The sequence below is a fragment of the Pseudophryne corroboree genome, chromosome 12, assembly GCF_028390025.1.
Source record: "Pseudophryne corroboree isolate aPseCor3 chromosome 12, aPseCor3.hap2, whole genome shotgun sequence".
Taxonomy (NCBI): Eukaryota; Metazoa; Chordata; class Amphibia; order Anura; family Myobatrachidae; genus Pseudophryne; species Pseudophryne corroboree.
In genome coordinates, this window is record NC_086455.1 from 143,590,900 (window position 1) to 143,617,987 (window position 27,088).

The 27,088-nt window shown below is 45.3% G+C and overlaps 1 protein-coding gene across 22 annotated transcripts in view; it reads left to right on the top strand.

Annotated features, from left to right (window-relative positions):
• The window catches only part of GPHN (gephyrin), a 615,912-nt gene that overhangs the window by 239,080 nt on the left and 349,744 nt on the right, over nt 1–27,088 (top strand). For all 22 annotated transcript variants that reach the window (XM_063948135.1, XM_063948129.1, XM_063948127.1 and 19 more), the window contains exon 5: nt 19,266–19,360. In XM_063948135.1, coding sequence (XP_063804205.1) covers nt 19,266–19,360 — 95 coding nt within the window. The remainder of the gene's footprint in view (nt 1–19,265; nt 19,361–27,088) is intronic.

The following is a 27,088-nucleotide window of genomic DNA, read 5'->3' on the forward strand; positions in this document are numbered from 1 at the left end:
GAAGCAATTCTCAAACAAATACAATATATCTACAGCGTTAAATCAAGGATTGCACATACCGAGAGATGGATTTCTTAAAGCCCAGAGAGCTCTGAAGTTGAGACAGATAAAGTACTAACCAATCAGGTTCTAGCTGTCATATTACAGGCTGTGTTTATGAAAAATATCAGGAGTTGATTGGTTACTGGTACTTTATCATTCTCCAAGGGCGGGATTCAATTCTTTTCACCCCTTTCCACACTCATTCTGTTTCTGCCCTCAGGGACGTTGTATCATTATTTCAGCTCGCTACCCCCAGAGTAGGGAGGCACCCAATCCTTTACACAGCTAAACCTGATTACTATGGGCGCAATATGCGCCATAACGGAGATCATTTTAGAAAGGAAATTGGGCGTGATATATCATTTGAATCTCCCCCCAAGATTTGATAAATCTCCCCCAAATGTGTTGGTCACACCTACTGTGTTTAGAAATATGACAGAATTTGATTGGTTCCTACGAGCAAATTCTCCCTTGTCTTCATTTAGAAGGTTTGATTCAGTTCCGCCCTAGAGGCTAGAGCACAGTATTCTGTGTGTGCGTATGTGACTACTGTCTTGGATTGTACAGTGAATTGGCCACCAGCGTATTTCAAACTAAAAATAACTAGTAGCAAAATCTTTTCTCCATTACAGTAATGTGCCATCAACCAGCTGACCTGCATGTCGATGTTCTTAGGGGGAGATGCATTAGTGGCGAGATTTTGCACACCAATACAATGCAGGTTTTCTGCCCATAGTTACCTGCTGCAGTGCGCACAGACGTCACATAGCCGTTTGCGCCTAGTTGAATCTTCTGCCAAGTGTTCTCAGACTACAGTAGAACAATTTACATTGGCAGAAAGACATGTATACCAATGAGCTTGTGATGGCAGGTAAATGAGAACACCATATAAAGTATCTGACTGCAATTTGATTTTTTAATACAATCCGTTAGAAAAACATATACAGATGTCGCCGCGCTCAGCTTTGTGTGATGCGTATGCATTGCGGCATAGCTGGCACGACTAGTGTGCCTGCGACTAGCATGCGAACATACATATGAATTAATGGAGCGATCTCCAGCTGCAAATAGTCGCAGCCTGGCGCGTCATGCAGCAAGCCGCATCGTGGCAGTGCTGAACATGGCTACATCTGCATGCACTTTTACGGAAGCGGGTTCACTTTCTTCATTTCTCGCAGTTCCTGATTTCAGATTTTTACAGGTACAACATTACACTTCAACTGTCCTGACCTCTTTACTATAGATCTGTCTAATCCCCTGGATGTAGTATTCCAAAATGAGAATGTCCTGTCCAAAGCTATTTTATATTTTTATACTACTCTGGGTGCGCCTTATTATAATAAACATAGACGTACTGGCATCATCAATGGGTTTCTCAATTTCCACACCTAGAGGACAAAAAAGTGGTGGCCCAGTTGCTTTACACAAATAAAACCTTACCTGCTGCTATGTACTGTATAAAGAAATGCGTTTTTATTTTTGTTTATTTTACAGAGGGTATCTATCCCCTTCTAGATGTAGCATGATGGGCTTACAGTCCCATCCGTCTTGTCCTAATTGTGCCTGTGTAGATGGCTCATTATATCACTGTATGTGGTATTGTCCACCATTTAAAAGATTCTGGGTGCAGATAAAAACTATGCTACTGTCATCTCCCGAACTACTTGCTACTGACGCCTGGATGGGCCATACTGTGTTTAACACCCCAGGGTCTAGTACCATGGGGTATAGATTGGGTCCACTGGAGCCTGGCACTTTAAAAACTTTTAGTGAGTGCATGTGTGTGCTGGCTCCTCCCCTCTATGCCCCTCCTATTAAACTCAGTTTAGAAAAATGTGCCCGAGGAGCCGGGTGCACTTCTCTGGAGCTCCAGAGATTTTTTTTTAAAGTTTATTATTTTCAGGTAGTTCTAGTTGGCAACCAGACTACCTGCTTCTTGGGACTTAGAGGGGGGACCGAACCAACCTCCTGAGGGTTAATGGTTCGTAATATCCCAGCTGACAGAACACTGAGCTCCTGAGGTGCTGATCACACTCCGTTAGTGTGTGTGCCCACGCCGGCAGCTATCCGCCACCCTCTAACAGATGCCGAAGATCCAGGTGCGGTGAGTTTTACACTGGGGTCCTGGTTAGTGGGTCCCGGTGCAGTGTTGGCGACAAGTCACACGGCGGTCACAGTCCTGGAGCTGCGGTGCCCGCCGCGGACAAACTGGCTCTGGGCTACAAGCCCCGTAGTGCTCACTGTCTTAAAGTTTTGTGTGGACTGTATATGGATGTATAATGTTATTTTTAACATTGCCAGTATAAAATCACTATCAGGGACCGCACGCCATTACAGGGGGCGGGGCTTCCCAGAGCGGGAACAGAGGCGGGAAGGCGCCATTTCCTGCTGCTGCGGATCATCAGGCTGCATGAACGCTGCTCATCCAGGCACCCACGCTACTACAGACTTTAAACTGGTACCAGGGGGTCATAGAAGGGGGGAGCACACCAGCAGTAGCGCCGCTGCACTCCTATCAGGTCATACACATACTTTCACACTTTGTGCTGCTGTGTTTCTGTGTGCTGGTGTCCGCTCCTCAGTGTCACTCCAGGGGCACTCTAGGGTCTATAGAAAAAGAAAACAAAATGATCAGGCGCCTATTAGTAAATCCAAATACCTGCTGCTTTTCTATGGGTATACTCAACCCAAAATCAACAAGAATATATATATATATACACAAGGAAGAAAAGCGCTGGTATATGGTAAAAAAATCTCTCAAATTTTTATTCCTTCCGGAAAGACATATTGCCTATAAAATGTATAGAATAAAAATATATATAGAAAAAGAGCATAAACCGGCCGGCTTTCTTTGTATTATTCTCACAATTTATAAATGAAAAAACATATATATACATATAAAAAACCATTCAAAAATTGTGGATACTATTCTATCATTAAAATAAATAGCCACCAACTACTGTATATACCCAGTCCTGGATGGATTTGGTATAATGTGTTACATTTGAAAATAGCAACTTTGTATCACACAATTAAATACTTAGCAGCAGTTCACAGAATTGTATGAAAGTTGGAAAGTGGAGATCAATGTATATAAAATAGGGCGTATTTACCACTCGTAAGGAATGAATGTCCTTCACTTTCCTCGCGGCCACTGGTGCTAATATCCTCTAGGAATGGCCATATCCAGAGGATTTGTATGTTATGAATAGTAATGTTTCGTTCTCCACAGTATCCCTTTTGCGGGACAATATTATCAAGAGTGATCTGTACTTTGTTACTGCAGTAACTAAAAGAACGCTGCTCCAAACAATCTCCTGCGGCCTGTGTGATCATTTCCAATGTGGTAGCTGGCGGCTTGGGCACTCTCGCTGCGACGGCGGCTGTGCACACTCCGTTCCAGCCTGATCCGTATTGTGTGATAGCTGGCGGCTAAGGCGCTCCTGCTGTGATAGCGGCTATGCGCTCTCTGCTCCACGGACCGGCTGCAACCTGATCCGTTTGAGCCGCTGCCTGCTCTCTGCACCGCCAGTCTCTGCTCTCTCCACAATGAATAAAATAAATATATGGTGACGCGTTTCCCCGCCTCGTCAGTTATCGGCAGCTTCCTCAGACCATTCGTATAAGGAAATTTTTTTTGATTTTTTACCATATACCAGCGCTCTCTAGGGTCTGTGTGGAGGTGTTAGTCAGTGGGCTAAGCTGTATTATGGTTGTGTAAAATGTCTGTGGACATGGTTATGTGTACAGGTTTTAACTCAACCCCCCGTCAGTCGATACGTCTGTATCCAGACTGTCCAAAAAATTAGTGCTACCGGTACCAGGGGCTGTATCCCTGAAGGAGCCGGCTGACCACAAGATTGAGACTACACTCAAGGCAATTTATATGTCAGCGGGCGCGGCACAGCGCCCCACAATAGTTTGTGGTGGATTTCTCGGGCGGTAGTCAGGTGGTCTGATACTTTTATTGAAGGTTTAGACCAGGGGTGGGGAACCTCCGGCCCGCGGGCCGTATAAGGCCCGCGAAGCCGTTTGGTCCGGCCCACCCGCTCCTCTCAGTGAGACACGCCGCCGCACAGTCCGGCGGCAGCGTGTCTTAGCTGTCACCACACGGAGGAGAGCGCGGCTATTGTCGGGCGGCGGCGTGTAGGACTTGAAACCAGCCGCCGGTTCGTGAGCCAATCAGAGCTTGCGGACTGGCAGCCAATCAGGAGCCGCGGCTGCCGGTCCGCGAGCTCTGATTGGCTCTCGAACCGGCGGCTGGTTTCAAGTCTTACACACCGCCGCCCAACATAGCCGCGCTCTCCTCCGTGTACCCGCCGAAAGGAGCGGTAAGCGGGACGGGGGGGGGGGGGGGGAGACGGGGGGCATCTGTATACCTGGCACTGTGGGGGTCATCTGTATCCCTGGCACTGTGGGGACATCTGTATACCTGGCACTGTGGGGGCATCTGTATACCTGGCACTGTGGGGGCATCTGTATACCTGGCACTGTGGGGGCATCTGTATACCTGGCACTGTGGGGACATCTGTATACCTGGCACTGTGGGGACATCTGTATACCTGGCACTGTGGGGGCATCTGTATACCTGGCACTGTGGGGACATCTGTATACCTGGCACTGTGGGGACATCTGTATACCTGGCACTGTGGGGGCATCTGTATACCTGGCACTGTGGGGGCATCTGTATACCTGGCACTGTGAGGGGCATTTGTATACCTGGCACTGTGGGGGCATCTGTATACCTGGCACTGTGGGGGACATCTGTATACCTGGCACTGTGAGGGGCATTTGTATACCTGGCACTGTGGGGGCATCTGTATACCTGGCACTGTGAGGGGCATTCGTATACCTGGCACTGTGGGGGCATTTGTATACCTGGCACTGTGGGGGCATTTGTATACCTGGCACTGTGGGGGCATCTGTATACCTGGCACTGTGAGGGGCATTTGTATACCTGGCACTGTGGGGGCATTTGTATACCTGGCACTGTAGGGGCATTTGTATACTTGGCAGTGTGAGGGGCATTTGTATGCCTGGCACTGTGAGGGGCATTTGTATGCCTGGCACTGTGGGGGCAATTATATACCTGGCACTGTGGGGGCATCTGTATACCTGACACTGTGAGGGGCATTTGTATACCTGGCACTGCACTATTGGGGGCCTATGTGTATCACGTCCCATTTTAACTGGCCACACCCATTTTTTTTGGCGCGCGCGGGGGCAGACTTGTATGGCCCCCGAAGGATTTTATAAATATCCAAATGGCCCTCGGTAGAAAAAAGGTTCCCCACCCCTGGTTTAGACTCTCTACCCCGGGATGAGGTCATTACTCTGTTGCAACATATACAGGATGCTGCAAACTTTAAGCTATTAAGGAGTTGTGTAAGATAAATGGCCGCACTACTGCTATGGCTGTTTCGGTGCGCAGGGCTCAGTGGTTACGTCAGTGGTCAGCTGACACTGACTCCATAAAGGGTGTAGAAAATCTTCCCTTTACAGGTGATGCCTTGTTTGGAGATTAATTAAATAAATGGGTCTCCCAGGCTACAGCGTGTGGCAAGGTTCATAGGCAGGGGTTGAGGGGCCTATACCACCTTCAGAGGCTCTCGTGATAAGTCCCGCAAACCTGCATCTGCCATCTCCCTGGACCAGACCACCGGATCTCCTGCCGCTAAGCCTTCCGTGTGACGGTTGGCCCCAGCATAGAGGTGCCTTTCCGGTAGGTGCTCGCCTTCAACACTTCGCCCACGTGTAGGCGGAGTCCTGCCGGGGTCCGTGGGTGGGGGACCTCATTTCCCAAGGATACCGGCTGAAATTACAGACATTCCCTCCTCACAGGTTTTTCAAGTCGGGCTTACCAGCTTTACCCGCAGCAAGAGTTACCTTGCAAGAGGCTATTCAAAAGCTTTTGAAGACAGTGGTGGTGGTGCCTGTACCTCCTCAGTTACGCAACCGGGGTTTTTACTCCAGTCTTTTTGTCGTACCCAATCCAGACGGTTCGGTGCGCCCCATCTTGAACATGAAGTCTCTAAACCCGTATCTGCAGGTATTCAAATTCAAGATGGAATCCCTGTGGGTGGTGGTGTCCGCTCCTGGAGGAGGGGGAGATCCTGGTGTCTCTGGATGTCAATGATGCTTACCTACACATTCCCCTGTGGCTCGCTCATCAGGCTTACCTCAGGTTTGCTATATTGAATGACCATTTCCAGTTTCAGGCCTTACCATTTGGATTTTCCACAGCTCCGACGGTTTTCACCAAGGTCATGGCGGAGATGATGCTGCACTTGCGCATGATGGGAGTGAACATAGTCCCCTACTTGGACGATCTCCTAATAAAGTCTGTATCCAGGGAGCATCTTTTGGACAGCATCGATCTGACCACTCGACTACTGATGGATCCTGGGTGGATCCTAAATTTTCAGAAGTCTCACCTGGAACCGACCCAACGGCTTCAGTTCCTGCGAATGATACTGGATACTGTATCTCAAAAGGTGTTTTTTCTGAGGGCAAAAGCCTTGACGATCCAGGCTATGGTTCGCTCGGTGCTCGGTCCTCGCAAGGTATCCATACATCTTTGTATCCAATTACTGGGCAAGATGGTGGCTGCTTACGAGGCAAGCCATACGGCAGATTTCATGCCTGACCATTTCAGCTGGATCTGCTGGACAAGTGGTCAGGGTCTCACCTTCACATGCATCAGGAAGTGACGTCCCCGCAAGCCCGGATTTCTCACTTATAGATGTTCCTCAGCTGGTGGAGGGCAGGAGTTTCAATATCCACCTGTGGATTTTACTGACAAAGTATGCCAGCCTCTGGGGTTTGGGGGGCTGTGACCCTAGGGGCCCAGTTCCAGGGGATTTGGTCACGACAGGAATCTGCCGTACCAATAAACATCCTGGAACTCAGGGCAGTTTACAATGCTCTTCTGCAGGCTTCTCATCTCCTGAAGGATCAGGCGTTCCAGGTTCAGTCGGACAATGCCACGGCAGTGGCGTACACCAACCGACAAGGGGAAACAAGAAGCAGAGCAGCAATATGAGAGGCATAGAAAATCCTCCTCTGGGCGGAGGCCAACGCAAGGGCCATTTCCGCCATATTCATTCCGGGAGTGGACAACTGGGAAGCGTACTTCCTCAGCAGGCACGAACTCCATCCGGGGGAATGAGGCCTACATCCAAAGTTGTTTCACCGGTTTGTTCACCGGTGGTGCTGTCCTGATGGCTTCTTGACTCAACAAGAAGCTATGCCGTTACTGTTCCAGAACGAGGGATCCACAGGCTGTAGCAGTGGACACGCTGACAACACCATGGATGTACCAGTTTGTGTACCTGTTCCCTCCGCTATCACTAATTGCAAGTGTTCTCAAAAGACTAAGAAGGGAAAGTGTTCAGGCAATTCTAATTGCCCCAGATTGGCCTCGACGGGCGTGGTACCTGGACCTCCTAACCATGTCTCTGGAGGATCCCTGGCCTCTGCTGCTCCAAGAAGATCTTCTTCAGCAAGGTCCATTCGTCTATCCAGAAGTACAGTGGCTATGTTTGATGGCTTGGAAGTTGAGAGGGAGATTCTAGCAAAGATAGGTCTCCCCTCTCAGGTTATTTCCACCATGGTCCAGGCCAGGAAGATGGTTACGTCAAAACACTATCATCGTATCTGGAAAAAGTATGTTTCCTGGTGTGAAAGTAGAAAGGTTTCTCCTGTGGAGTTTAAACTTGGTCGTTTTCTGCTTTTCCTAAAACGGGAGTGGATATGGGCCTACGTCTAGGCTCCATTAAAGTCCAGATTTCGGCGCTCTCTATTTTCTTCCAGAAACAACTTGCCCTGTTACCAGAAGTACAGACTTTCCTGACGGGAGTTCTTCATATGCAACCACCCTTTGTTCCTCCCACGGCTCTGTGGGATCTCAATGTGGTTCTGTCCTTTCTCCACTCGATTTGATTTGAACCCTTACATAGGGTGTAGGGTGGAGTTGAAATTTCTCACCTGGAAGATGGTGATTTTAGTAGCATTGGCGTCTGCCAGACGTGTTTCTGAGTTAGGGGCCTTATCCTGTGAAAGCCCTTACTTGATTTTTCATGAAGACAGAGCGTAACTTTGGACCCATCCTCAGTTTTTGCCTAAAGTAGTGTCTGCCTTTCATGTGAACCAACCTATTGTGGTTCCAGTGTTGTCTGACACTTCTGTGGGCCCTGAGTCCTTGGATGTGGTCTGGCCTCTAAAGATTTATGTCAAAAGGACGGCACGTCATCGGAAATCTAACTCGCTGTTTGTCCTTTATGATGCCTCCAAGATTGGTCGTCCAGCTTTTAAGCAATCTATTACTCGTTGGCTCAGGTTGACCATTCAACAGGCCTATACTTCGGCAGCTCTACCCTTGCCGACGTCTATTCAGGCCCACTCGACGAGGTCGGTGGGGTGTTCCTGGGCGGCTGCCCGGGGTGTCTCGGCCCTTCAATTTTGCCAAGCTGCAACTTGGTCTGGTTCAAACACGTTTGTTACATTTTATAGGTTCAATACCTTGGCCAAGGATGACCTTCAGTTTGGTCAGGCGGTTTTGCAGGGGTCTCAGCGCACTCCCGCCCATTTTGGAGCTTTGGGACTTCCCCATGGTACTAAAGTACAAGACCCCAGTATCCACTAGGACGTAAGAGAAAACAGGAATTTAATACCTACCGGTAATTCCTTTTCTCCTAGTCCGTAGTGGATACTGGGCGCCCGCCTCAGTGCTTCATTCCTGCTTACCTGTGTAAGTTTTTGTTTGGATTGATGTTGCGGTCCCCTTCTATTTTTGGGATAGCTGTGCTATCCTGGTTAGGTTGGTGTTGCTATCCTCTGTTCTGGTTAGCGCCTTCCTTTCGTTTATGGTTGTGTGTTGGCTTATTGCCTCACCGCTGTTGTTTCGTTCTTCATTCAGATTATGTCTGTCTCCTCGGGCACAGTTTCCTAGACTGAGTCTGATAGGAGGGACATAGAGGGGAGGATCCAGCACACACATGCACACACTAAAAGTTTTTAAAGTGCCAGGCTCCAGTGGACCCAATCTGTAGCCCATGGTACTAACGTATCCCCAGTATCCACTACGGACTAGGAGAAAAGGAATTACCAGTAGATATTAAATTCCTATTTTTTCCTTGTGAAAATGGCTGAAGGCATCTCTCCATAAGGAGGCTAGGGCGCAGAATGTTTTTGAATTGTGTGAAAGCTATGTGAATACTTCCACACAGTTGCTGGTTAAAACTTGCTTTCAACATATGGGTTGGTATGAGACAGAAATTGTTGGAGGATGTGCCTCTCCAGGTGTCATATCTTTGGTATGTGTGGATTTGAGGCTTCCCCATTGGAGGAATAAGTTACCCTTTCCTGACCCTTTATTTTGGTTTTTGTTGGTTTTATTTTTTTATTTTTCTTTCTTCCTCACAATATCACTATTTGTTGATTATTGTTATTGGTGTTATCCTTTACCTTTTATATGTATCAAGGAAAGTTTCTTTCTTTTCTTGATACGCAGATAATTTTTTGTAAGTCTGTACTGTTTAAGAATACAGTTCACATTGTCCCATGCGGTGACTATGAATATATGTTATACTTTATATTTATTGTACTTGTGCGGACATTCTGTTCATTCTTGTTTTTACTTTTCACAATTACTGCTAATTGTACTCTTTAAATTTGTGAGATGTTCAATAAAACATGTTTAAAAAAAAAAAAAAACATTTATGGAAAGCACAGTTCTTTGTTTTCAGTGACCATGACTGGTTCGGTATCCGTTCAGATGGTCGACCATGTTATGGTCGACAGTCATTAGGTCGACCACTATTGGTCGACATTGACATGGTCGACATGGAATAGAAAGAGATATAGGGGTATATGCAATTGCGGTCGAATTCCCGAAATTGTCGAATTTCGGGTCATTTTCGACCAAAAAAAAAAATCGCCTATGCAATTCAGTGCTTTCCGACCAAAAAACGGACTTTCAAAATTCGACTTTTTGAAATTCGAATTTTTGCAAATTCGACTTTTCTGCAATGATACAAGTGCTGCAATTCGACCAAAGCATATTCAATTCAAGTTTGGAAATTCGACAGCAGGGCTTTTAGACAGCAAATTCGTCATTTTCAATCCGCCACACTTTGGAGGGTGAAAACAAATAAAAAAATTTTAAACATGTTTTTTTTGGTGTTTTTTTTTTTGGGAATAGCAGATCTATTTATATTAGAAGGGATTAGGTACTTTTTTTTTTTTTTGGGAGGCACAAATATTATTTATATATTTTTTAAAATATTATTATTATTTTTTTTTTTTTTATGCTGGAACGGTAAAATCTAAAAAAAAAATGGCGTGGGGTCCCCCCTCCAAAGCATAACCAGCCTCGGGCTCATTGAGCTGGTCCTGGTTCTAAAAATGCGGGGGGAAAATTGACAGGGGATCCCCCGTATTTTTAAAACCAGCACCGGGCTCTGCGCCTGGTGCTGGTGCCAAAAATACGGGGGACAAAAAGAGTAGGGGTCCCCCGTATTTTTAACACCAGCATCGGGCTCCACTAGCTGGACAGATAATGCCACAGCCGGGGGTCACTTTTATGCCGTGCCCTGCGGCCGTGGCATTAAATATCCAACTAGTCACCCCTGGCCGGGGTACCCTGGGGGAGTGGGGACCCCTTCAATCAAGGGGTCCCCCCCCCCAGCCACCCAAGGGCCAGGGGTGAAGCCCGAGGCTGTCCCCCCCCATCCAATGGGCTGCGGATGGGGGGGCTGATAGCCTTTTGTGATAATAAAAAGATATTGTTTTTTCCAGTAGTACTACAAGTCCCAGCAAGCCTCCCCCGCAAGCTGGTACTTGGAGAACCACAAGTACCAGCATGCGGGAGAAAAACGGGCCCGCTGGTACCTGTAGTACTACTGGGAAAAAAATACCCAAATAAAAACAGGACACACACACCGTCGACAGTAAAACTTTATTTCATACGTCGACACACACATACTTACCTATGTTCACACGCCGACATCGGTCCTCTTCTCCATGTAGAATCCACGGATACCTGAAAAGAAAAGTTCAATATACTCACCTCAGCCATGGTCCAGAGATACATCCACGTACTTGGCAAAAAAACAAACCGCAAATACCCGACCACCGGACTGAAAGGGGTCCCATGCTGACACATGGGACACCTTTCCACGAATGAGACCTGTCAGTGACAGCTGTCACAGACAGGTCTCTAAGCCAATCAGGAAGCGCAACTTCGTTGCGAGGCGCTGTCACAGTACAGACAGCGCTCAGCCAATCAGGTGAGCGCCACGGCAGTAGCGCTTCCTGATTGGCTGAAGGGACATCAGTGACAGGAGTCACGTGATGTCCCGGCATTCGGGGAAAGGGGTCTAATGTGAAAGCATTGGACCCCTTTCATTAGTCCGCTGGATCGGTGTTCGTTTTTTTTTTTTGCCAAGTACGTGGATTATCTCTCTGGACCTGGATGTACCTCTGGACGCTGGAAGGTGAGTATAATTTTTTTACAGGTACCTCGGATCGTCGGAGACCGTGGCAGTCGGTGTGTCAACATAGGTAAGTATGTGTGTGTCGGTAGTGTGTAATAAAGTTTTACTGTCAAGGTGTCTGTGTCCTGTTTTTATTTGGGTATTTTTTCCCCAGTAGTACTACAGGTACCAGCGGGCCCGTTTTACTCCCGCATGCTGGTACTTGTGGTTCTCCAAGTACCAGCTTGCGGGGGAGGCTTGCTGGGACTTGTAGTACTACTGGAAAAAACAATATCTTTTTATTATCACAAAAGGCTATCAGCCCTCCCATCCGCAGCACATTGGATGGGGGGGGACAGCCTCGGGCTTCACCCCTGGCCCTTGGGTGGCTGGGGGGGGGGACCCCTTGATTGAAGGGGTCCCCACTCCCCCAGGGTACCCCGGCCAGGGGTGACTAGTTGGATATTTGATGCCACGGCCGCAGGGCACGGCATAAAAGTGACCCCCGGCTGTGGCATTATCTGTCCAGCTAGTGGAGCCCGATGCTGGTGTTAAAAATACGGGGGACCCCTACTCTTTTTGTCCCCCGTATTTTTGGCACCAGCATCAGGCGCAGAGCCCGGTGCTGGTTTTAAAAATACGGGGGATCCCTGGCCAATTTTTCCCCGGATTTTTAGAACCAGGACCAGCTCGATGAGCCCGAGGCTGGTTGTGCTTTGGAGGGGGGACCCCACGCCATTTTTTTTTCGGGTTTTTCCCGTTTTTTACCGTTTTTTAAAATCGCGGTAAAATCCGCCAAATCGGCCGATTTTCGCCCGCGATTCTGGCGAATCCGTTTTTCATTGAATATGGTGAATTCCGGAAGCCACCTTCCGGAATTCACCTGGCGAATTTGGTCGAATTAAAAAACGTCGAAAATTGCCGCGAATTCGACCGCAATTGCATATACCCCATAGCCTTAAAGCGCTCCTATAGAAACCCACGTTTACAAACACACACCAAGTGGGTAAAAAAATATAATCACATACACCGATATTTCAAAAGATGAATGCAAGTCCAGCGTTTGATTAGACGTAGATGGTTCTAGTTCTCATAGAAATGTAAGAAAAAAGAAAGTGCAATAGTGCAATTAACCTTTAAAAGGTGCTTGAATTTATTTTAATATTGCACTTACACCCAGCAGACGAAATCAGTAGCCTTTAGCATAAATCCTCATTGGCAATACAGCAGCAGCGGACTGGATGATGATAATCCTTTTAATGTCCAGCGCCGATATCACATGCGATTAAGCCTCATAAAAGATAAGCAGCACGAAGAAAGTGCAATAGTGCAATTATCCTTTTTTAAAAGCAAAGATTTATTTTTAAAACATTACACTTACATCAAATCGATGAAAAAAGGCATATACACAAGTCCCCAGTAAGGAGCACAGCCACAGGAGGCGAGGTCTGGAAAAGGTCAGATGGTCCACCCACGGGAAATGGCTCCGGAAACCAGTATCCCAAACAGTTCCTCAGCGTCCAGTGTAGATGGTAAAGCTCCAACGGGGTTACAAATACAGCGGGAGAGTATACGCTTAACGCGTTTCGAACTTGAATAGTTCTTCAGAAGCGTGTGATGCTCTTCCCTTCGTCTCCCTAAATACCCTAACTAATACACAGAACAGCTGCTCTAGATCACTGCTAATCGGTGTGTGTTCCCGGCCGCGCATGACCGGAAACAAGATGGCCGTGCGTTCCACCGCGGCCGGAAGTTCCATATGTCCGCGATTTGCGTTCCAGTTCTTTCAGGAAATCAGATCCACGTATGACCGGAAACAAGATGGCCGTGCGTTCCACCGCGGCCGGAAGTTCCATATGTCTGTGAATTGCACTCCAGCGCTTGCAGGAAATCAGATCACGGTGATCATAGTAGTTCCACTTTATAGAATGTCCTTCAAATTGGACTATTGCACATCCCGATTGCAAGTGTCCCTCCATTAGTTAAATACATAATTAAAGTTATATTAGCAGCACCTCAAATAGAAAAAAGTATTAGTACATAAAAATAGCAGCAATAGAAATTTCCATATACATAAAGAATATAAAAGGTTAAAAAAATAAAACCAGTCATGAATCAAAAAAATGAACACAATCAAAGCAGAAAAATTTAAGCTAAAAAGCATTTTAACTCAAAATCACCATTAAGCCCGTTAGGGGCAAGTGTATCTAAATGGTGTATCCATCTCATTTCGGCTTGAGATAATCTTTTGTCTATATCTTTTGATCGCCAATTTGGTTGTATTTGTTGTAAACCATAAAAACTTTTTATTTTACATTCATTTGATTCATGACATATTTTAAACTGTGAGGAAACAGTGTGCGTGATTAACCCTTTACGAATATTATAAATGTGCTCAGCGGCTCTTATTTTTAAACATCTAGTGGTTTTACCCACATAATAAGAGCCGCAAACACATTCCAAAATGTAAATAATGTTCTTCGAGTGGCAAGTGATAAACTCCTTAATTTCCACAGATTTCCCTTTTATAGTCAAATTAGTAGTTTTCTTTTCCTTACATTTAACTGTTCTGCACATCAGGCAATCACCACAGCGGTGAAAGCCCTTTGTGCGTATACTTTGACGAGGGTTATTCTCAACATGGCTCTTCACCAAATGGCTTTTTAAGGATGGTGCCCTTTTATAAATAAAGAGTGGTTTATCAGGAAGTACACTTCCTAATAGTGAGTCCTGTTTTAATAATTTCCAATTATTTTTAAAAATTCGTTCAATCTCCTTATGTTTTGAATTATATTGGCTAACAAAAGCCCATTGAAAATTCTGATCCTTTGTAGCCACATGCTCTTGTTTCTCTCTAAGAAGATCCACCCGATTGATGGTTTCCACTTTTTCTCTTGTTTTTCTCAGTGAGTCCTCAGAGTAACCCTTTGCAATAAACCTCTCAGATAAAGCATTGTATTGCTCATTGCACATTTCACTATCAGTGCAATTCCTTTTAATCCGAATATATTGACTGAAAGGGATAGATTCCAACCAATTTCTGTGATGTTGACTCGTAATGTCAATAAAGCTATTCGAGTCAGTGGCTTTCCGGAAAGTTTTTGTCTTTAAGTGTCCCTTATCTACATATATATTGAGATCTAAGAAAGAAATTTCTACAGTACTAGTGTTAAACGTTAGTCTAATTGACATAGTGTTAGAATTTAATAAAGTGCAAAAGTTTGTCAGTCCACAATGATCGCCTCTCCATATAAAGAGTACGTCATCAATAAAGCGCTGCCAGAGCACCAGATCCACCCCCAGATTGGCACCATCATATATTGTTAATTCTTCCCAATGGGCCATAAATACATTTGCATAACTGGGGGCGAACCTGGTGCCCATAGCAGTGCCAGTTAACTGTACATAAAACATCCCGTCAAATATAAAATAATTATTCGCTAAAATGAAAGAGCTGCTTTCCAAGATGAAGTTTTTTAGATCTTCCTCTAAAGTGCTTAAATTCAAAAAATATGACACTGCTGCCAAACCTTTTTCTTTCTCAATGATTGTGTACAGTGTACTTACGTCCGCACTACATAAGTAATCACCTTCACACCAATCATAATTAGCAAGTTTACGTATTACATCACTAGTGTCTTTTAAGTAAGCCTTTGTATTCTGCACTAATGGTTGTAAATAGTGATCAACTAAAGCTGATAAATTGCTTGTGACATTATATTTTTATTTTTTATTTTTTTAACCTTTTATATTCTTTATGTATATGGAAATTTCTATTGCTGCTATTTTTATGTACTAATACTTTTTTCTATTTGAGGTGCTGCTAATATAACTTTAATTATGTATTTAACTAATGGAGGGACACTTGCAATCGGGATGTGCAATAGTCTAATTTGAAGGACATTCTATAAAGTGGAACTACTATGATCACCGTGATCTGATTTCCTGCAAGCGCTGGAGTGCAATTCACAGACATATGGAACTTCCGGCCGCGGTGGAACGCACGGCCATCTTGTTTCCGGTCATACGCGGATCTGATTTCCTGAAAGAACTGGAACGCAAATCGCGGACATATGGAACTTCCGGCCGCGGTGGAACGCACGGCCATCTTGTTTCCGGTCATGCGCGGCCGGGAACACACACCGATTAGCAGTGATCTAGAGCAGCTGTTCTGTGTATTAGTTAGGGTATTTAGGGAGACGAAGGGGAGAGCATCACACGCTTCTGAAGAACTATTCAAGTTCGAAACGCGTTAAGCGTATACTCTCCCGCTGTATTTGTAACCCCGTTGGAGCTTTACCATCTACACTGGACGCTGAGGAACTGTTTGGGATACTGGTTTCCGGAGCCATTTCCCGTGGGTGGACCATCTGACCTTTTCCAGACCTCGCCTCCTGTGGCTGTGCTCCTTACTGGGGACTTGTGTATATGCCTTTTTTCATCGATTTGATGTAAGTGTAATGTTTTAAAAATAAATCTTTGCTTTTAAAAAAGGATAATTGCACTATTGCACTTTCTTCGTGCTGCTTATCTTTTATGAGGCTTAATCGCATGTGATATCGGCGCTGGACATTAAAAGGATTATCATCATCCAGTCCGCTACTGCTGTATTGCCAATGAGGATTTATGCTAAAGGCTACTGATTTCGTCTGCTGGGTGTAAGTGCAATATTAAAATAAATTCAAGCACCTTTTAAAGGTTAATTGCACTATTGCACTTTCTTTTTTCTTACATTTCTATGAGAACTAGAACCATCTACGTCTAATCAAACGCTGGACTTGCATTCATCTTTTGAAATATCGGTGTATGTGATTATATTTTTTTACCCACTTGGTGTGTGTTTGTAAACGTGGGTTTCTATAGGAGCGCTTTAAGGCTATATCTCTTTCTATTCCTCAATTCGCATATTCTAGGTGTAAAGGGATGTACACTTTGAGATATAATTTTTAGCTGCACCTGTGAACTAATTTGCGCATATTTTTAAACTACCTTCCCATTTCCACATGGTCGACATGGACACATGGTCGACTCGTGAAAGGTCGACACATGAAAAGGTCGACATGGGTTTTTTTTTCTTTTTTTTTCTTTTGGGGAACTTTTCCATACTTTACGATCCACGTGGACTACGATTGGAACGGTAATATGTGCCGAGCGAAGCGGTAGCGGAGCGAAGGCACCATGCCCGAAGCATGGCGAGCGAAGCGAGCTATGCGAGGGGACGCGGTGCACTAATTGGGGTTCCCAGTCACATTACGCAAAAAAACGACACCCAAAAAAAGAAAAAAAAAACCTCATGTCGACCTTTTCATGTGTCGACCTTTCATGTGTCGACCATTTTCATGTGTCGACCATGTGTCCATGTCGAACATGTCAATGTCGACCAATAGTGGTCGACCTAATGACTGTCGACCATAACATGGTCGACCATTCATACCGGAACCGACTGGTTCATTTCATAGAGGCTTCTCATAGCAAAACCAAAAATGTTTTCTGGTATCTGACATTGTAACCACTTTTCCTGAGTTTCCTACATACAGTTATCAAGGTAAAAATGTGCAAATAGGTAGAATTTCTTTACATGTTGTGCGGCATTAACAACAAATAACCTTACTAGAAAGAAAGGTTGCATTCTCTCTGACTAATTAGCGTTAGCTCCCTCTATCCTGAAGTGCTCAGTACAGAGTACAAGTCTCCATTTTATGTTGTATGTAGGAATTATAACACGGTGTACATTCCTTTCTTAAATTATATGTATATTTTGTAGCAATTTTCAAAAGACTATTTTTTTTAAGTGTCCTTAGCTTTCCCTGTTAGGTGAAATGAGTTTGGAATTCAATTTAGGTGCAAGGCGGATATGCCGACACTGGCGCACTCTACGGCGGCGGGGATCTTGCTTCCCCTACAGGTAGCGTACACTTTTAGGCGAATTGGACATTCGGCCGGCCTGGCTAAGGGGGCGAATCGGGCTCCAGGATTTGATTGATCTCCCCATAACAACCCTCTGTTCCACGCTCTCTATGTACCCCATCTGTGCCACCCCTGTCTGTCTACCCCTCCCCTTAGAATGTAAGCTCTCACGAGTAGGGCCCTCTTCCCTCATGTGCTTATCCTTTTCCTACTTTAATAATCCTCAACTGCCCAAATCACGCAGTTTTTTGGCCACCTGGAACTTATCTCTGTCATTTACTGGTGTAGTTATGCTTAGTTACCCTGTACTTGTCCTATATTGTCTTCAACTGTAAGTCACTGTTTTCCTGTTTTGATTATGTGCATATGTACTCTGTAATTGGGCGCTGCAGAACCCTTGTGGCGCCATATAAATAAAGGATAATAATAATAATAATAATAATAATAATAATAAAATGCATATATTCACCTGTATACGGAGTTGTACACATCTCTGCCACTGATCCACCCCAACACGCACACTTACTGTATACCCGTTTCAGACTAGCATAAAGTTCTAGGCTTATTGCACGGGAACGCGCATCAACCTGGTATTTTGTGTAGTCTGAAAGGGTCCGGAAGGAATATCCCAGGTCGAGCGTGCCAGAATTTCATCCCAGGTCGCGACCTGGGTTGCAGCTGGAATTGACTCGGGATGCGGTGCAGTGGGAACGGTAAGCCGGGTCAAGGCGACCCGGTACCTGTTCTCTGTATAGGAGAAGGAGGCGCTCGGAGATGATCCTGTAGCGTCGGTGGTGACATCACCAACCCTGCAATATGTGTGGTTGGGCCGCATGTCTGAAAGGGTTCTCAAGCCAGGTCGCACCCAGGAAGCACCAGTGTACAAATTCCCGGGTGCAACTCGGCTCGGCCAATCTGAGAGGGGTATTATTGTCATAACTGTCATAATTTTCAGTATGCGTGCAAAGCCCTATCCTTAGTGCAATTGATCTGTGTGAAAACGCACAAATAGACACACTGATGGAAAGTTTTCAAAGTGGTTTGACAAAACTTGAACTAAAATTATTCTGTATTTGATGTGCTCTGCTTTGGTATTTAAGGTATTTTGCCCACAATCACCAAGTTATTGGAGTATTTCTGTTTGTTGTAGATGGGTGAACAATACTGTATAGAACTATGGCCCTCATACCGAGTTGATCGCTCGCTAGTTGCTTTTAGCGGCAGTGCACACGCTAGGCCGCCGCCCTCTGGAAGTGTATCTTAGCTTAGCAGAAGTGCGAACGAAAGATTAACAGAACTGCTCGAAAATCTTTTCCTGCAGTTTCTGAGTAGCTCCAGACCAACTCCTAAATTGCGATCACTGCAGACTGTTTGGTTCCTGCTTTGACGTCACAAACACGCCCTGCGTTCGACCAGCCACTTCCCCCGTTTCCCCAGGCACGCCTGCGTTTTTACCTGACACGCCTGCGTTTTTTAGCACACTCCTAGAAAACGGCAAGTTACCACCCAGAAACACCCACTTCCTGTCAATCACTCACTGATCAGCAGAGCGACTAAAAAGAGTCGCTCAGCCCTGTGTAAAATTGCATAGTTTTGTGTGAAAGTACTTAGCACATGCGCCCTGCGGCCCATACGCATGCGCAGAACAGCCCATTTTTAGCCTGATCGCTATGCTGCGAAAAACGGCAACGAGCCATCAACTCAGAATGACCCCCTATGTTTTTTGTTTTTCTGCATGGCTACAGTAAAGTAAGAATAACATTGATTTGGACTACTTGTAACTCCAATACCAATAACAGCTGTATACGGTTAAAAACTAATTTAACTCATCTCTATCTACAGGCCACAAAAGAAGTAATAGAACGGGAAGCCCCAGGAATGGCCTTGGCAATGCTAATGGGATCCCTCAATGTTACACCCCTGGGAATGCTCTCTAGGTAAGAAACTGCAACTTACATGACTAGTGCATATGCTGCTGCCACACGGAAGTATTCAATACATTGTCGCTTTCACCACTTTAAAACCTCATCACAATCGGGAGCTAACATACTTATTTAATTTTTCTCCTGCAGGGTCCACAGGTTATCCACAGGATAAACATTGGGATATGAGGTAGCGACAGCAGATTGGCACCAACGATCAAAGCTTTTAGCCTCCCATAATGCAATTGGCCAGTTCCCTGTATCCCCGCCTCCCGGCTCAGGCAATTGAGTTTTTTGTTTGGTGCGGCAGGAGACGGACAATGGTCAGTGGGCTGCTGATTTTAAGCAGCCATAAGCTTTTATTACTTTATTTATATAGTCTTATTATTTTTTTTGAGCGATCTTTCTAAAAAGTGTCTTAGAAAGAGTCGCTCCAACAATTCCCCGCCGGGTCGGGACAAGGCTTACCCACGTTCACAGTGCTATTTCGACGGGCATCTGTGTAGGATGTACAAGCAAGTCCAGCAGACGTTACCAGTCTGTGGCCGGAGCACGGGGAGAAGGTAAGGCATCGGTTCCGCTTAGCAGGGGAAACGTGAGACACACCCACGCAGTTTCAGGATGGAGACTACTGAACAGTTGCTGACGCGGCTGCCATCTCGGGTGCACCAGCGCAAGGCCTCAGGGATCATAGGCTTCAGGGGTAGTATGAGGCCACGATACCTGGGTTGATGTCAGCAGCGGGGAGTAAGACGCTCCCCTGGTCGCCCCTCCCCCTGTTTCATGACCAGTTTCCTCCGAGTTTCCCACCATGAACTGATTTCCTGCTTCCGTCTGAGATGCTGTGTATCTAAAAGGACCCAGTCGCAGCATAGGCGGCTGTATGACTGGTGCGTCGGTGTTCACTTGGGCGTCTGTGTTCACTATAGGTTCACAGGGCGGTTGTGTACACTAATAGCGTCTAGATCCACTCACTGTTCACTAACGTTTTAATCGATCATGGAAGCAGGATGAAGTCTCCCTGTATCCCACTCTCCTGAGCTGGGTGATACAGCACTAAGTCTGTAACTACCACTGAGTACGAAGAGTTGGATAAGTTGATGCATATGAGTCTGTAAACCAGGGATGGGGAACCTTCGGCCCTCCTGCTGTTGTTAAACTACACATCCCAGCATGCCCTGCAACAGTTTTAGCATGGCCACATAGCAAAACTGTAGTAAGGCATGCAGGTATGTGTAGTTCAACAACAGCTGAAGGGCCGAAGGTTCCCCATCCCTGCTGTAAACTATTGCTGCTGTTTCTTTCGATGTGTGACTAAATACGTTTAAAGTCCTACTGTATATAAGGTAATGCAGTAATATGTTTCTCCTACATACTTGAAATGTATCTGCAGTTGAATATGTGCTCATATTGCTTATTTTACTAATGTATAACCTGTGACTGATTGCTGACTTTACTATTTTCTGTCACTTTCTGTGTATTTTGATCCTCAATGCTGGTGCAAAGCAGGGAGGGATTGGATTGTATGTCACTTTAACAAGTTTTAAAGTGAATTCGGTCACAAATTGTATAGTTAACACTGTACAGGTGTGTGATTTGTTTATCATGTCCAAGAGAGGCAAGGGTGAGGAGGATACACAACAGCACCAACACTTATTTCAAGTTTGTCTTGCAAAGCTGGGATAACCTCTGAGGATCTGGTTCAAAATGGATTATGTGCAAACTTTTAGTTTTCGCCAAAAGCATCCTGCATAATCCAAGGCAGGCAAAGTTTCAGATGGAACCCACATGGGCTACGTTTGCACAGACGTTATCCAGTATAGCTGAGCGGATAATGCCAGCTCCTATACCAGAGATATGTTACCCTATTAACCCTCACATGCAACATCCCACCTGGCGTTTATCACATCCAGTACAGAATTCTGCAACCTTTCAATAAGAACAAGCTGAAAGGCCGATGGAAAATAAAACACACAGACATGAAACAACATATTCACAGTCTACACATGTTTTAGATGGGGACTAGTCGGAGGATGAGGACTCATTGCACTCAGGGTCTGCATACAGAGATAAGGATGAAGGTCTCAGGTCAGTGGACATACCTGAGCTAATTAGTGCTATGAAAGCCATTCTATCCTTAGAGGAAGTGACAGAGCCTTTGTTAAAATCTAAGGCACCTGTGTTTAAACGTCCTAAAACAGTCAGGACTCAATTTCCTGGGTCAGAACAGCTGACGGAAATGATGCAAGAGGCTTGGGTAACACCCAGTAAGAAATTTAGAATTCCAAAGAAATGGAATTCCCATTATCCTCTTCTGGCTGGGGACTGTTTAGAAAGGGAGGTGGCTCCCAAAGTAGATACGTATGTCATTCGATTGGAGCGAAAATCTACATTACTTCTGCCTTCAACATCATTAAATGATGTCACGGATAGGAAAATATATGGTCTTCTAAAAAACTTGCTGGGGCAATCATAAGACCAGCCATGGCTTCAGCCTGGATGGCAAAAGCAGTGGCAGCCTGGGCTGATGCATTGGAGGATGATCTTTCATTGGCATCTAGAGAGCAAAAATCCCATATTGCACATATCAAATAGACGGCTATTTGTATGGAAAAAGCAGCCTTGGATTTGGGTACAATTGCCTCTCAGGCATCAGTCTCAGCAGTAGCAGCTCGCAGAGCTGTTTGGCTACGTACATGGAAAGCCAAGAAGGTTCTGGAGTCTTTGACTTTTACTGGAGATATTCTTTTTGGTAAAGAATTAAACAGTATTTTGGAGTCAGAAGCAGACTCCAAGAAAGTGAAGTTTCCTTCCATACAAATCCAAGTCTAGATTTCCAGATTTTCGGCCCTTTCGAACTCAAGGAAAAGCAAAAGGAAAGGGTTATGGCAAACAGTTTCAATCTGACAGGTCTGGTAAGACTAAATAACATTGGGCTACCAGAGGGCCGGTTTCCAAGTCAGAAGATAAGCCATCAGCCGGATGGTGCAGGCCTCCACCTGGGGGACCCCGGGGTGGGAGGCCGACTTCTTCATTTTGCACAGATCTGGCAGCAGTCTACTACAGATGCCTGGTTGAAAAAAAGCTACGCGCTTGCATTCAAGAAACATCCTCCTCAAAGGTTTTTTTTGTAACAGCCCGTCTTCAGTGGATACAAAGGCCTGGGCTTTGCAAGAGGCAGTTCAGAAGTTGCTTTAGTCAGGACGACTGATAATTCCAGTTCCACAACGAGGACAAGGTTTTTATTCCAACCTGTTTCTAGTCCAGCAGTCAAATGGATCGTTCCGGCCGATACTCAATCTCAAAGTGCTGAACAAGTACATTTGGGTGCCTCGGTTTCATATGGAGACTTAACGTTCCATTATTTTGGCCATGGAGCCGGAGGATTTTATGGTATCCCTGGATATCCAGGATGCTTACCTACATGTTCCTATAGCACTGTCCCATCAGCGCTATCTCAGGTTTGCTATCCTCCAGCAACATTTTCAGTTTCAGGCCCTACCATTTGGACTGGCCACAGCTCCTAGAGTATTCACCAAAATTATGGTGTTTATGGTTGCTTATCTCCGTCAGCAGTGGTTAAGGATTTTTCCATACCTTGACGATTTATTAGTCCTGGCACAATCTCAGGAATTGCTTCAGTGTCATCTGCAACAGACAATAGCTTGTTTGCAGAGACACGGTTGGCTCATAAATTGGGCAAAGTCATCCCTGGTTCCATCACAACGGATGACTCACTTGGGGGCCTTGTTGGATTCGTGTCGTCAGAGTGTAATTTTACCTCAGAACAAAATATCCAAATTTCAGTCAAGGTTTCAGGAGCTGCTACACAGTCTATTCATTCAGGCAGCAATGCGTGTGATGGGATAGATGGTGTCGACATTCGACATGGGGGAGTATGCTCAGTTCCACTTGAGGCCTCTGCAATGATCCTTTCCAAATGGAATGGTTTACATCACACAGTAAAAATGCAGACTATGTTCCTTCCTCTGAAAGTAAGGAGGTCATTAGCCTGGTGGCTACAGACATCCCATCTGGACAAAGGGAGACCCTTTGGATATCAGATTGGGAAATTATGACAACAGATGCCAGTCTTTAGGGCTGGGGAGCAGTGTCAGGAAGAAGTTGCTTCCAAGAACAATGGACCAAGGAAGAAAGTTGCCTGCCAATAAATATATTGGAACTTCTGGCCATTTATATGGCACTCATTCAGGCAATGGACATTCTTCAGGTGAAACCAGTTCAAATTCGCTCGGGTAATGCAAAAGCAATAGCGTACCTCAATCATCAAGGAGGAACTCACAGCCAAAAACCAATGAAGGAGGTAAGCCGCACATTAAAGTGGGCAGAACACCAGTCTTGTCCGCAGTGTTTATTCAGGGAATCCTAAACTGGGAAGCGGATTTTCTCAGTCAACACGCTATTCCTGCAAACGAATGGGCTTTACACCCCTGAGGTCTTCCAGACTCTGGTAGACTAGTGTGGATTACTGGACATAGATCTCATGGCGTCCCATCATATCAACAATGTTCCCGCGTACGGGTCAAGAACAAAGGATCCCAGAGCGACCTTTGTGGATGCCCCGTCAGTGAGATTGGAATTTCGTCTGGCCTATGTGTTTCCACTGATCGTCCTGTTGCCCAGGGTGATGCGAAAGGTAAAACAAGGAAAGGGCGCCGTGATACTAATAGCTTCAGCTTGTCCAAAAGACCTTGGTACACATATCTGCAGAGGTTGTCGATGGATGCTCCATTTCTACTCCCTCAACGTCCAGATCTACTGTCACAGGGTCCTTGATATTACATGCACCTCGATCGACTATCTTTGATGGCATGGCTCTTGAGACTTCCATTCTGAAAGCAAGAGGGTTCTCTAAACAGGTAATTCAAACAATGCTCAGAGCAAGTAAATCATCCTACGCTCGCATTTATCACCGAATATGTCAAGCCTATATTCAATGGTGCAGTGACCAGACATTTAACCCTAAGTCCTAGCATTCATTCAGGCAGGAATGGACAAAGGTCTACGGGTGGCTTCCTTGAGAGTGCAGGTGTCAGCATTGACTGTATAGTTCCAAAAGAAATTTAGTAACCTACAGGATGTTCGCACTTTCTTTCAGGGAATGCTTCACATCCAACCTCCCTTTGTTCCTCCTACAGTGCCTTGGGATTTAAGTTTAGTCCTAATGGCGCTTCAAGTTGCTCCATTTGAACCACTAAAGCAAGTGCATCTTAAATGGTTGACAGCTAAAGCTCTCATTCTACTGGCTATTGCTTCAGCTAGAAGAGTTTCAGATTTAGGGGCATTATTTTGTCGCCCTCCTTTTTTCATCCAGATAGAGCGGTTCTTAGAACCAAATCTTCCTAAGGTAGTGTCTAAATTCCACCTTAATGAAAAAAATTGTTGTCCCGGCCTTCCAAGGGCCAGACCTTTCTGCAGGAGATGCATCATTGGACGTAGTTCGTGCCTTAAGGATCTACGTGGATCGTACCAGTGCCATCAAAAAGACACACTCTCTTTGTTCTCTGTGGATTTCACAAGAGAGTATGGGCTGCTGACAAGCAGACACTGGCGAGGTGGCTTCGAAATGACAATTTCAGAAGCATATTCTCAAGCTGATCTCCCTATTCCGGCTAATGTCTCTACTCACTCTACTTATAAGGTAGATCCGTCATGGGCAGCACAACGTGGTACTTCAGCTGAACAGATATGTAAGGCAGCCGCATGGTCTTCCATTAACACATTCATTAAACATTATGCCTTTGATACCTTTGCCTCTCAGGACGCTGAATTCGGGTGAAGGTTTTTCCTGTCCAATCAGGAGCGTCCCCACCACTAAATTTACTTTGGGACATCCCAATGTTTATCTTGTGGATAACCTGTAGACCCTGCAGGAGAAATAATAGTTATGATAGACTTACTGTTGATAACTCTGTTTCTCCTAAGTCCATAGTATCCACAGCAATCCCACCCTGACCCACCTGATTTGAGGTTCCTTTCACCTACTAACCTCTTCCTACTTGTACGAAGGGTGTGCATGTGTGTTCTTGTCGCCTGATTAGGGCTTTCTATGATGCTCCTGCCTTGAGCTTTCGAAAACAACTGAATTGCCTGAACCAAGAGGCGAGGATATAGGGACGGTCCTGTTGCATGCTGGGAGGCCGAAAGCTTAGCTCGTTGGTGCCAATCCGCTGTCGCTACCTCATATTCCAATGTTTATCCTGTGGATACTGTGGACTTAGGAGAAATAGAGTTATCAACGGTAAGTCTACCATAACTATTATTTTTGGCTATAACACTTTTTTGTTGTTTGTATCATTTTAAGCATCATAGATCCACTGAAACACATTTGGAAATGACCTCTGTCCCCAATGTTCTGCCAGCATTCCCATTCTAATTGATATAATGCCCCCTGGAGGTGGCTGTGGGAGAATTACGGTTTAGTGACCGTTTTCTGTGTGTGACATTAAGCACCAGTCAATTTTAACTTTATGACCCAGAGTTCCTGGGTATCCGTTCACATGGTCGACCATGTTATGGTCGACAGTCATTAGGTCGACCACTATTGGTCGACATTGACATGGTCGACATTGACACATGAAAAGGTCGACATGAGTTTTTTAACTTTTTTTTTCTTTTGGGGAACTTTTCCATACTTTACGATCCACGTGGACTACGATTGAAGCGGTAATCTGTGCCGAGCGAAGCGGTAGCGGAGCGAAGGCACCATGCGAGGGGACGCGGTGCACTAATTGTGGTTCCCAGTCACTTTACGCAAAAAACGACAAAAAACTCATCTCGACCTTTTCATGTGTCGACCTTTCATGTGTCGACCATTTTCACATGTCGATCATGTGTCCATGTCGACCATGTCAATGTCGACCAATAGTGGTTGACCTAATGACTGTCGACCATAACATGGTCGACCATTCATACCGGAACCGAGTTCCTGAGTCAGTGGTGGGCGCTGCTGCATCTGCTCTAGTGCTAGTTGCACTCTGTAACACCTCTGGTGGTCCTCGACATGCAACCGTCGTTGCGTTCACTTCAGCCACCTCCCAGTCACCACTCATTTTTAACCTCTCGATTTCTGGTACCATTTGTCACATATGCAAGCGCAGACTCAGGGTAAGATATGTGCTGTAGGGCTTTTCAGAATATTTTGTGCATGCGCAGTAGCAAATAATCACTCTGCTACATGAACACAGGAATTGCGTGTGGTTTGCGTGTACCTCTGAATCAGGCCACGAGTCTCGCTATAAAACTTTTAGTAAATCCTTCCAAAGCAATGACTTTAATAATTGAACTTTAGGTTGTTTTTTTTTTTTTTTGCTGAGCTGAATTCAGTTTATACTATACTGCTGTATGGAAATGTTTTGGCGTCCCTGGTCAAGAGATACATTTTACTGAATGTCTATGGGGGGTATTTATCAAAGCTTGGAGAGAGAGAAAAATTATAAGAGATATAGGGGCAGATGTATTAACCTGTAGAAGGCATAAGGAAGTGATAAACCAGTGATATGTGCAAGGTGATAAAGACACCAGCCAATCAGTTCCAATATGTAAATTAACAGTTAGGATCTGATTGGCTGGTGCCTTTATCACCTTGCACATATCACTGGTTTATCACTTCCTTATGCCTTCTCCAGGTTAATACATCTGCCCCTAAGTACCAACCAATAGCTCCTATCATTTTTCAAACACAGTCCACCATCTATAGGAGCAAGCAGTGTGGGTTCCAGC